A 12,515-nucleotide genomic window follows, 5' to 3' on the forward strand; every position below is an offset into this window, starting at 1 on the left:
CAAAGCTGTTGGGAATATTCCAGGTTCCAGAGACGAGGGTTTGGGTGGACAGGGATTGAATTCGCTAAAAAGTATAGAATGGATGCTATTGAGTTTGCTCAGCCCACTCCTGTGAGTAGTGTTCCTCCGTGGCTTTACCCTAAAGTAAAGGAAGACATGAGTGTCTTGAGAAGGAAAAGAGAATGGAGAATGAATGAAGTGGGGGTTAAAACAAGCATATACCTGAGGAGTAACTATTACAGACGACTCTAAGAACACAAAGGGGTGTGTGGGAATAGGTGTGTACATACCAGAGTTTCAGATACAAATTTCAAAAAGACTATCAGATCAACTGTCTGTATATACAGCAGAAATAGTGGCAGTCATTGTCAGTCTACAGTGGGTGGAGGATGTTAGACCAGATCGGGTGGTGGTGTGCACAGATTGACTATCAGTATTGGAAAGCCTACAGTCAACAAACACAGTCAGAAAAGACTTACTAATTGATCTTCAGCACAGCTTGTTCAGACTGCACAGAGGTGGAATAGATGTACAATGCTGTTGGGTGCCAGCACATGAGGGGGTGAGACTGCTGACAAATTAGCAAAAGGGGCGCTGGAAAAGAATATTACAATCCCAATATATCTCGGTAAAGGAGAGGGAAAGCATAGATTCAAAAGAATGGAATGGAAATATGGTAGAAAAAGTAGGAGTATGTTCAGAAAGGAAGAGGTTTCTATAAAATACAAAAGTCTGTTATAACAAATAGAAAGAACTATAAAGAAAGGAACAGGAAGGAGGAAATCGTTATAATGAGACTTATGGTGGGCCATACTGGACTGAATGACATAATGTATATTCTGGGGAAAAGGAATAATGACAGGTGTGGAAGGTGTGAAGCGAAAGAAAATGTAGAACATATAATAAGGAAGGTGTCACATTTCTTGCCACCTTACTCCCTCAGCCCCTGAAAGGTTTGTGTTTTTTTTTTACCTCTTGGGGTGACCTGATCAGGTGTCCTCTGTGCTGCATTACTTGTCTCGTTCCTTTTGTTCATTTATTTGATTGTTTCCTGTTAAACCTTGTCACTCATCTTCCACACGTGTCTGAGGCTTAACTTTCTGCCATTGTGTGCTTTCCCATCTTTCATTACACTAACTTAGGTTTTCTCACGTCCTCCCAACAGACTGTATTAATAATGGATGAAGTCACCTTGAAATCACCCACTGATGTGATGACTGCCCTTTTGAAGCCACCAGTTGTACATCTTGGCTGCTGCCATGGTGGTGATCATTTTTGAACAGGAGGGTGGCGCTGGAGATTTGTATGATTTTGTACGATTTGAATTGGCTGGTATGACGGTTTTTTTTGTTAAATTCTTATGTAAATGTATACATTCGGAATTATACAGTATACAAACCTGTGTACACCCTGGTCCTGACTATTTGTTCAGATTGTATATAGGAGTCTGTGGGCCTGCGTAATGTTTTATTTTGTTGACATTTGCTTTTTATATAGAAAAAATATTTCAGTGGAAACTCTTCTTCATGCTGCAAGGTGTTGCTGTAGTGTTCAGTGTGTTGTCATAGTGAGGACAGCACACCTCGAGGTTAATTAGACCGCAGGGAGCTCTGACTCCCTGTAGACCTCTTCTAAATAAATCGTTCACAGTAAAACTCCAACAACTCCTTGTCATTTTCTGTGGTAGCCTTAATAAAGTCTCGACCAAGATTTCTAAGCCTGTCTTATGTCGAAATATGTTACGTCGTTGTATAAAGATGATATGATGGTGTTGAGATTTTGTGAGCTGTTACGAAGGGTTACATTTTTATTGGCTCACCAGGCACAAGATACGGGTGTGTCTGAGCTGAAAATGGTGCAGAAATAGTTTGCTCAATAAAAAAATAAAACTATATATGATCCTCATCCAATGATCATTATCCTTTTAATGTCCTGGGGTTATACACATATCAAAGAAAAAGTTTCAACCAACATTCATTTTAAAAAAGGATTTTAATAAGAATTTATTCATTTAGATGACAATCATTAAGGTCCCTTATTGTGTGTTGCGCAGCAACTACCTGATGCACCTGAAGCTCCCTTTTTCAATGCATTAACAACCCCACCAAAACTTAAAGCTGCTAACATATAAAATGTTTTGGCACGATAAAAACAATAAAAAAACTGGTTTATAAATCAAAGTGAAGCCTTCGACAAGTTCAACTGTTATTTTGTGGATAGAGCTTGGAGTACAGTACACACTGATCGCACACTGTTCTACTTTCCTATACGTCTTATTGTATCGCAACAATTGTATAAGAACGTGCTGCAACAGCCCAAAAAATAGCTATCCTGAGAAATGGGCTAGAACGTCCCAGCAAATAAAAAACTTGTTTCGCAAAGCAAAAATGATTACATAAAGTCAAATGCACTGTGAAAACCCAAGTAGCAAATTCTACAGAAACAGCTTCATGTCCAGTCAGAAGGCAACAACAGAGATTAACCGCGCAGCTCACAGCACTGTTAGCGCTGTGTTTGAATTTGTTTCTTCTGATGAGAAGTCCTTTGTGTACCACTGTACACATTTAAAATTGGCATGAAAAACAAAGTACACCTGAAGTTGATGGAAATGTCCTGAGCTTTGCAGATAAAATTTGGCGATGGCTCCAATGAGGAGTGCTACCTGCCCTGCATATTATATAATCGTCCCTTATTGAAAAAACAATTGCACTTGCCCTTGTGGAGTCAACTGTGGATGGAAATTGCCCATACATTACATTAATCTCCAATACAAAAATTACATTCTTACACGCTAATAATAGCATGAATATAACAAAAACAGATTTTAGCTTGTACAGCAGCCCCCTCCCCCACAGAACATAAATATTTAACCAATAACCCACATAACAGAAATAAATTATCTAAAGGCTACGTTCACCTGTCCTTCCAGGAAGTGTTGGGCTGAAAGTCACTTATGGTTTATAATGCCTTCATAATAACCGGTAATATATTAAGCATTTAGACATTGGGGAAGTGCTAACTAGCTGTCAATAGCACTAGCTTGTAAGTGGAGTCACCCCCCAAAATAATCTTCTCCAGCGGTAATTTATACTTACCAGGAAGGATTAAACAATAAAGCAAAAATGGAAGAGAATTGTAGGTGCAAGAAATATCCAAAATATACACAGTGCCAATAATGTAGACAATGTTAACGGTGGTTAATGGTGAACAGTGGCAAAGGTATGAGAATTGGCATATTGCTACGTTGGCTTTGAACAATATCACATCTCAAGAACAATGTCCTGTAGGCATCTTCTATCCATAGCGGACACACTTTAAGTAGTTTTTGAAGAAGTGAAGCTGTAGTTTGAAGTCCACGTCACTAGCTGGAGGATTTCTGAAGCTTTTGTAGCGACCTGAATCCTTGTTGTTGGTATGGCGCTGATGGCCAATGGACACATGGTTACAGCTGGCAACCACCAGGGAGCCCAATCCATCCATAAAGAACTCTAAAGGAAGAGACAGATATATGCACTTTGAGAGAAAAAGAAATGTCAACAAATCCTGAAAAGTTGTTTCTTTGCTGCCACACGGGATCCAAACTCTGTCTTGGCCTCGACTTACCCGAATGTGCTACTCTCTGGAGCTTCGGGTCAAATCCCACCTTCTGTACAGCGTCTGTACGAGCCAGGAAGAAGTTGACCACCCCACTGGCAAAAGAGCATTGTGGGTAACCAGGAAGTTGCTGGAACTTCCCTTTAGACTTTCTGTTCAGGCAGCCACCTTCCATTTCTTCTCCTTCTTCATACTCTAATGAGAAGTAAAACTGGTTCCCTTGCACTGTCCCACCAAGCTGATAAGAACAGAGACGAGAGAACTGGTTATGAAATGGCTGCCGCCTGCCCAATACGTGCTGGTAAAGGTTAAGTTGAACACAACACCCAAACAAAATGGGAAAGTTGGAGGCGAGGACATCCACTGTCTATGTAAATATTTGACTTGGATGTTGATGTATTTTTTACGAGGAAGTAAAATGATGATTAAAAGATAACTAACAATCATCTCTTTTACATGAAAGAGTAACTGCAGGATAGTCAAAGTGTTTGTTCCAAATGGTCAAAGCTAACATCTGACATTCTTCTTTATCAAAGAGAAAAACGTTCATAAAGGAGAATATGTGAATTATTAGCTCGTCATTGAGTTCCATAACTCCATAAAATAAATCTGCAGGCAAATTTGAGAACATAAACCTCAACCTACGAATTATATGACATTATTTCTCATCCATTCACACACCAACAGTGGTACTTGAGATACAGGGTCATCATGTACATCAACTCCTTCACACAACTGAACTAAATTAAAACACATTTCCTGGTGGACAATCATACCGACCGTGTAAATAAAGACTAATCTACCAGAGGCGGACGCATCATCAGCACGGATTCTCCTCATTGAGAAATAATTAATGTTTATCCCAGAGGAGACCGGAGATGTTGTAACTTCCTGTAATTCATCACGTGAGCTACACAAGCCGCGGCATTGGCTGGCTGCCCCCAGTGACGTTTTCACAGCACATGCCGTGCATGATAACAAAGACCCAACTAATTGATGATGAAATTCGTTGCCAACTAACTTAACCTCCTGAGACCCTGTGTCCTGTTAAGGGGACATTACATTTTGGCTTCACAGCACCATATTATTTAATTCTGCGAAACTTAGACCCGTTGGTCTCATTCATGGACACTTTATCCACCACCCTGTGGTCACAAAAGCAAATTACACTGATTAGTGCAGATTCAAGATGGCCGTGATCCCGACCAAAATACAGTCGGTCTCTACAGAAAACTCAACCAGGTAGAAAACCTCTTCAGATTTTATGATTGAAACTTGTTAACTTAATGTGTATTAACAGTTGTAGCTTGATATGGCGGACAAATTTGACAAATTTTATCAGTAGCAACAAGCTACAACACCGTTACACACAAGGTACTCACATGTGGACGTTGGGACTTTTTCAATGTAACACAAAGACAATTCTTAGGTTTTATACTTATTAGGTCCTATTAACCCCCAAAAGGTAGGAGAAATTAAAAATGCATACCAAACAAAAGCACGGGTCTTAGGAGGCTATTCATTAATTTTAGTCGATTTAATCGATTGGTTGTTGCAGCAAAACAAAACAAAAAATATATATATATATATATATATACTGCATATATATATAATGTACTTTTATATATTTAAGAACTATTAAAATCTACATGAATGATTTAAGTTGCACTTTATTAATATGTTTTAAAATGAAATGATACTGCATTTGTTTTCCTAAAATTTGTTAAATGAATCATTTCTGGTAAAGTAAAGCAAAGTTTTACTAAAGTTACAAACTCATGGTTATTATCATCACAGAAGCTTTCTGGCATATTGTGTGGAGAAAACAAAACAAAAACATTATAATCTAATTCAGCAGACGAAACTCAAGTAGCATCAAAGAAGTAACCATAATAATCTTACCCCTTTATCGCCCCTGCGTCAGTCTCTCTCTCTTTTCCTTTTTTAAACTTTACTTAGAACTTAAAATAGGTATAATAAGTAGGATTTTCCTAGAAAAATAAAATATAGATAGAATATATAGTTTTTTGCCACTTTGACTTGGATAATAAGTAAGAGAGAGTATCCTGAAGTGTGATTTGCTGGATTACATTGTAAGAAATATGTTGGATTTGTTTACATGGCGAAGCGCTCTTCCGTTGCGTATTTCAGGCCAGAATTACTTCTGTTGTGCTTCGCGTTACATCGTTAAATACCACTCTTACAGCTGATATTATTGTGTTATATATTCCAGAGAAAACTTCTGTGGGGAGAAATAAACTGAAAATGGGTCAGATATAATATGAATAACGGCACCACTTGTCAGCTGTTCCCCTGGTACCGCTAAGGTTTAGCCCCCACCCACCCCTCTCACGGCCTCAAAGTACAAGTGGCATGTCATGTTTTTTTTAACACGACAAGTGTTTTTTTTAACACTTATTAAAGTCGAGGTGAAATGAAAAATGTCATTTTAATCCTTTTAGATCACATCCCCGGTAATATTGTGCATCTATTTGACAATATAGGCCAAAAAAAATACAGAAAATCAATTTCTTCGTATTCTTGTATCAAAATCCGATAATTTTTTCTTCCTGTAAAAAACAACAACCTGTGTGCTTACGTAAGTTAGCACCAACAATTTCAACCAATCAATCTGCAACATTTAGCCGCAGAGCACCAAGAACGCTCAATCAGTTAGCTAGCTACTGCACTGTGGAGAACGTCTGTCTTCGGCCACTTCTCAACGATCAAATCAAATCCCTCTCATGATATGTTCCACCTGCACGTACTGTTTCACTCGGAAATACGTCACGATACGGAAGCTAGATACTCTCGAAATGCCGCTTCAGCTCGACTTTAAGAGTATCCTCAGGAGTTGCACACGCAAACTGATATTTTCAGCAAAATGATCAGATATGACCCCATTAATTTTGCTAGGCTTGCACTCACTGCTAAGCCAAATTATAGCCAGCTTGCTAGCTCAACAAAGACAGCAGCATTAGTTCGGCAGAAAAGCAATTAAAGTTAACGATAGTCTAATCTAATGCATTAATAATGTAATACTACACCCAAACAACCTGTGCCACAGACTGCTGTGCTAAAACACAATTTTATAACATGAGCAAAGTAATCACACAAGTTGATACAATCAACACAGCACGAGCCATTTTATTCTAACCATGTCCAGTTCGGGGACTGCCTCCATGATCTCCACCAGCTTCTCTATCTTTGTGTCCTCTGTAAACACAAAGTCGTCGTCCACCCACAGGAAGTACTTGGTTGTTACCTGGGAGACAGCAAGATTCCTGCCAGCAAACCAGCCCTGATGGAGCAAACATGGTCCACATTTTATAATGTTCATGTCAGGTGACAAACAATGCTTATGACATCTAAAAAAAAAAAAAGGGGATCTAATAGTCATTAGATTTTCTCCTAAATTATTGTGATGTCAAAATGTGACAGAGCTTGTTAACTCTTTCAAGTTAAACTTACACAGTATAAAATAATTACTTTTTATTAATGAATAACTTGAACTATAATCTTCTCTGAACTAAATTCTTATCAAATTCATGATGATTAAAGACTTTTTCACTGTCCACAGCAGAGATGTACCCAAGTCCCGAGTCGTGCTCCAGTATAAACCCCGCCCACTTCCTTGAAAATCTGTTTCATATAAATTTGGTTTATACTTAACAACAGCAAGGAACATGTATTAACCTGAAATCTGAAGGGATTCCAACATTTATCTGGTTTATATCAACAGATATATCTCACAAAAAGCCACTTCACTCCAAAATATGAAATATAACACTGTTTAAAAACTACAGAAGCCCTAACCGAACATGCATTCATACATTTTATGTACTCAGTTTTCCTGTGATAACGAGTCATTTCCGGTTTTTTTTCTCGAGATAACAACCCAGTTTTGTTATCCAGAGATAACGTGAAAAATAAGTCGAGATCTTGAGAAAACAACTAAAAATACTCGTAATAATGTGAAAATAAATAAAAATGTATCGAAATGTAATTCATCACAGCGTGTTTTTACCTGTGCTGGAGGCATGATGTAGTGTTGGACGTAAGCTTCAGTAATTTTCTCCGGTTCAAAGCTGTCATCTGCAATGATGACTTTTATGTTGCTATAAAAACTTCGTAAGCTGCTCAACAACAACTTGACACTCGGGTAGCGCAGGAATGTCTTTGTGGCGATGGTTACTTGAGAACTGATTTCTGAAAATCAAGCAGTTATTTAAAAAAAACACATGAGACAATGAGACACAAGCAGGAGCTTTGTTTTTTCCCAGATTAACAAGCAATTACAAGCTATTTGAACTGTTAGGAATGCTCTTTGAAAACAGGGGCTTATCTTTTAATAGCCATTATAAACAGTAAAGAGGAGAACAAAAACAAAATTAAAGCCGCAAGCGGAGATGAACGGGCCCTCGCACCCGTGGCCACGTTGGGGCTTGTCGCGGCCGCGGGGTGTGCTGCAGACACGGGGTGCACCTCAGAAGCGGGGTGTGCATGAAGCACAGGATGTGCTGTAGCCACAGGCTGTCCACCAGTAGGGGCTGCTGTCAGCATCACCCAAATTCCTATGGAGATCTGTTCAGGCTGAGACTATAATCATGCATGTGAAATTTGAAGCTGATATAACATTGTATGTGACAGGTAGTACTGGCTCTTACCAGTAGGTGGCGCTATGAGTATGAGCGAAAAAAAATTCATATGCAGACCTGTGCAGGCCGAGACTGTTATCATGCATGTGAAATAAGGAGCTGATCAGACAATCTATGTCAGAGTTACTACTGGCTCTTACCAGTAGGTGGCGCTATGACTATGAGCGAAAAATGATTATGTAGAACTGTTCAGTCCGACACTGTAATCATACATGGGAAATTTCAAGCTGATTGAACATTGTATATGAGAGTTACTACTGGCTCTTACCAGTAGGTGGCGCTGTGACTATGAGCGAAAAATGAATATGCAGATGTGTTCAGGGCAGTACCCTCATGAAACCTGTGAAATTTGGAGCAAATCAGACAATGTATATGAGAGTTGATACAGGCTCTGCCCAGTAGGTGGCGCTATCAGTATGAGTGAAAAATGTATATGTAGATGTGTTCAGGGCAGTACCCTCATCAAACCTGTGAAATTTGGTGGAGATTGGACAATGTATATGACAGTTTATACAGGCTCTGCCCAGTAGGTGGCGCTATGACAATGAGTGAGAAATGTATATGTAGATGTGTTCAGGGCGGTACCCTCATCAAACCCGTGAAATTTGGTGGAGATTGGACAATGTATATGAGAGTTGATACAGGCTGTCACCAGTGGGTGGCGCAATAGTATTGGTAAGGAAAGGAGTGTGTAGATCTGTTCAGGGCGGGACTCTGATCAAGCATGTGAGATTTGGTGCAGACAGGATGAAGTACAGGCGAGTTATCGCAGCCTAAATGTCATGGCGAGGGATCATGGCGAAGGTTATATTCGTGGCGCCGCCAGGGTCACGCCCTCTGTTGTAACCTGAACAAGTTTTGTCACAGACCTTAATCAAGGTCTTAAGAGTTTCCTGACATGAATTTGAGGTTAATATGTTTTACCACCTTGGAGGAGGGGCTTGTAGAGTAAAACATGTCACTTCCTGTTTCCAGTAGCGGGCGCTAGGCCTGATGGGAAATATTTTCATGTAATTGTGTTCAGGCTGGGACTCTTGTCATACACGTGAAATATGAAAAAGGCAGAAGACTATCTATGAGAGTTACAGTGATTTTACATTTTTGGCATTTTGCCAAACAAACATCAGACTTTGACCCCCCGCCAAGGCCACGCCCATTCTCAAAAACTCAAGCTTTTGATAACTTTTCATCTCCAATGTCTTGTCAATACACTGAGCGACTTTGAAAAGTCTGGGAGGAAGTCCCTAGGAGGAGTTCGTTAAAGTATGACCACTGGAAATCCACAAAAACACGCTTTATTTTGAAATTCAAAGCAAAATGGCTGACTTCCTGTTGGATTATGGGCATATGTATATGAGACTTTTTTGTAGGTATGGACATGATACATATGCCTACAGAATTTCAGGCCCGTAGGTGAAACCTCCTTTAGGGGCTGAATTTTGGTAAAATTCTAGGGGGCGCTATAGAGCCATTTTGCCATTACCATGTGGGAAACCCACAAAATAACAAATTTTTCGCCAGACCTGATGCACATTCCACATTTGATGAGTTTTGGGGCATGTTTAAGCCGCCAAATTTGCGATTCATTGCGGATTAAAATAATAAGAAGAAGAAGAAGAAGAAGAAAGAAAGAATAATTCAAGCCGCAAGCGGCGATGAAGGGGCCCTCGCACCCGTGGCCAAGTTGGGGCTTGTCGCGGCCGCGGGGTACGAGCCAGCCTTGGGGCGTGCTGCAGCAGCAGAGTGTGAATGAGCCACAGCATGTGCTGCAGCCAGGGGCTGTGCACCAGTAGGTGGTGCTATCAGCATCACCCAAAATCCTATGAAGATCTGTTCAGGGCAGTACCCTCATGACACCTGTGAAATTTGGAGGAGATTGGACAATGTATATGAGAGTTGATACAGGCTCTGCCCAGTAGGTGGCGCTATGACTATGAGTGAAAGATTAATATGTAGACCTGTTCAGGCCGAGACTATAATCATGCATGTAAATTTTGAAGCTGATATAACATTGTATGTGAGAGGTAGTACTGGCTCTGCCCAGTAGGTGGCGCTATGACTTTGAGTGAAAAATGTATCTGTAGATGTGTTCAGGGCAGTACCCTCATCAAACTTGTGAAATTTGGTGGAGATTGGACAATGTATATGAGAGTTGATACAGGCTGTCACCAGTGGGTGGCGCTACAGGATTGGTAAGGAAAGGAGTGTGTAGATCTGTTCAGGGCGGGACTCTGATCAAGCATGTGAAATTTGGTGCAGACAGGATGAAGTACGGACGAGTTATCAATGCCTAAATGTTATGGCGAGGCATCATGGCGAAGGTTATATTCGTGGCGCCGCCAGGGTCACGCCCTCTGTTGTAACCTCACCAAGTTTTGTCACAGACCTTAATCAAGATCTTAAGAGTTTCCTGACATGAATTTGAGGTTAATATGTTTTACCATCTTGGAGGAGGGGCTTGTAGAGTAAAACATGTCACTTCCTGTTTCCAGTAGCGGGCGCTAGACCTGATGGGAAATATTTTCCTGTAATTGTGTTGGGGCTGGGACTCTTGTCATACATGTGAAATATGAAGAGGATAGAAGACTGTATGTGAGAGTAACAGTGATTTTCATTTTTTGGCATTTTGCCCAAAAAACATCAGACTTTGACCCCCAGCCAAGGCCACGCCCATTCTCAAAAACTCAAGCTTTTGATAACTTTTAATCTTCAATGTGTTTTCAATAAACTGAGCGACTTTGAAAAGTCTGGGAGGAAGTCCCTAGGAGGAGTTCGTTAAAGTATGACCCCTGGAAATCGCCAAAAACACGTCTTATTTTGAAATTCAAAGCAACATGGCTGACTTCCTGTTGCGTTTGAGGTATGGGTGCAAGAGGCTTTTTAGTGCGTCTTGGGCTGTTCAATATGCTTACCAAATTTCATACACCTAGGTGAAAGTAACCTTTATGGGGAGGCGTTTTTGAAAATTTCTAGGGGGTGCTATGGAGCCATTTTGCAACAGTCATCTGCGAAACCCACAAAATATCAAATTTTTCACCAGACCTGATGCACAGTCCAAATTTGATGAGTTTTGGGGCATGTTAAAGCCGCCAAATATGCGATTCATTTGGCACCAGAAACAAACAAAGAAAGAATAATAATTAAAGCCGCAAGCGGCGATGAACGGGCCCTCGCACCCGTGGCCACGTTGGGGCATGTCGCGGCCGCGGGGCGTGTCGCAGAAGCAGGGCGTGGTGCACCCACTGCATGTGCTGCAGCCAGGGACTGTGTACCAGTAGGTCGTGATATCTGCATCACCCAAATTCCTATGGAGATCTGTTCAGGCCGAGACTAAGATCATGCATGTAAAATTAGGAGCTGATCGGACAATCTATGTGAGAGTTAGTACTGGCTCTGCCCAGTAGGTGGCGCTATGACTTTGAGTGAAAGATTAATATGTAGACCTGTTCAGGCCGAGACTATAATCATGCAAGTAAATTTTGAAGCTGATATAACATTGTATGTGAGAGGTAGTACTGGCTCTGCCCAGTAGGTGGCGCTATGACTTTGAGTGAAAAATGTATCTGTAGATGTGTTCAGGGCAGTACCCTCATCAAACCTGTGAAATTTGGAGCTGATCGGACAATGTATGTGAGAGTTAGTACTGGCTCCGCCCAGTAGGTGGCGCTATGACTTTGAGTGAAAAATGTATCTGTAGATGTGTTCAGGGCAGTACCCTCATCAAACCTGTGAAATTTGGTGGAGATTGGACAATGTATATGAGAGTTGATACAGGCTGTCACCAGTGGGTGGCGCTATAGGATTGGTAAGGAAAGGAGTGTGTAGATCTGTTCAGGGTGGGACTCTGATCAAGCATGTGAAATTTGGTGCAGACACGATGAAGTACAGGCGAGTTATCGCAGCCTAAATGTCATGGCGAGGCATCATGGCGAAGGTTATATTCGTGGCGCCGCCAGGGTCACGCCCTCTGTTGTAACCTCACCAAGTTTTGTCACAGACCTTAATCAAGGTCTTAAGAGTTTCCTGACATGAATTTGAGGTTAACATGTTTTACCACCTTGGAGGAGGGGCTTGTAGAGTAAAATATGTCACTTCCTGTTTCCAGTAGCGGGCGCTAGGCCTGATGGGAAATATTTTCATGTAATTGTGTTCAGGCTGGGACTCTTGTCATACACGTGAAATATGAAAAAGGCAGAAGACTATATATGAGAGTTACAGTGATTTTACATTTTTGGCATTTTGCCAGACAAATATCAGACTTTG

General features: G+C 40.8%; 1 protein-coding gene across 1 annotated transcript in view; it reads right to left on the bottom strand.

The window, feature by feature from the left end:
* Positions 1–1,973: 1,973 nt before the first annotated feature.
* The window catches only part of LOC138602797 (beta-1,4 N-acetylgalactosaminyltransferase 2-like), a 16,504-nt gene continuing 5,962 nt past the window's right edge, over positions 1,974–12,515 (bottom strand). Inside the window, exons 9-12 of the mRNA XM_069674367.1 lie at positions 7,622–7,803; positions 6,752–6,895; positions 3,604–3,832; positions 1,974–3,488 (exon numbers count right to left, since the gene is read on the bottom strand). Of these exons, the coding sequence (XP_069530468.1) occupies positions 3,295–3,488; positions 3,604–3,832; positions 6,752–6,895; positions 7,622–7,803 (749 nt within the window). The 3' untranslated portion in view covers positions 1,974–3,294. The remainder of the gene's footprint in view (positions 3,489–3,603; positions 3,833–6,751; positions 6,896–7,621; positions 7,804–12,515) is intronic.

This window comes from Semicossyphus pulcher, unplaced genomic scaffold, assembly GCF_022749685.1.
Source record: "Semicossyphus pulcher isolate SPU_LCO1_2020_fin unplaced genomic scaffold, fSemPul1.0.p SCAF_23, whole genome shotgun sequence".
Classification (NCBI taxonomy): Eukaryota; Metazoa; Chordata; class Actinopteri; order Labriformes; family Labridae; genus Semicossyphus; species Semicossyphus pulcher.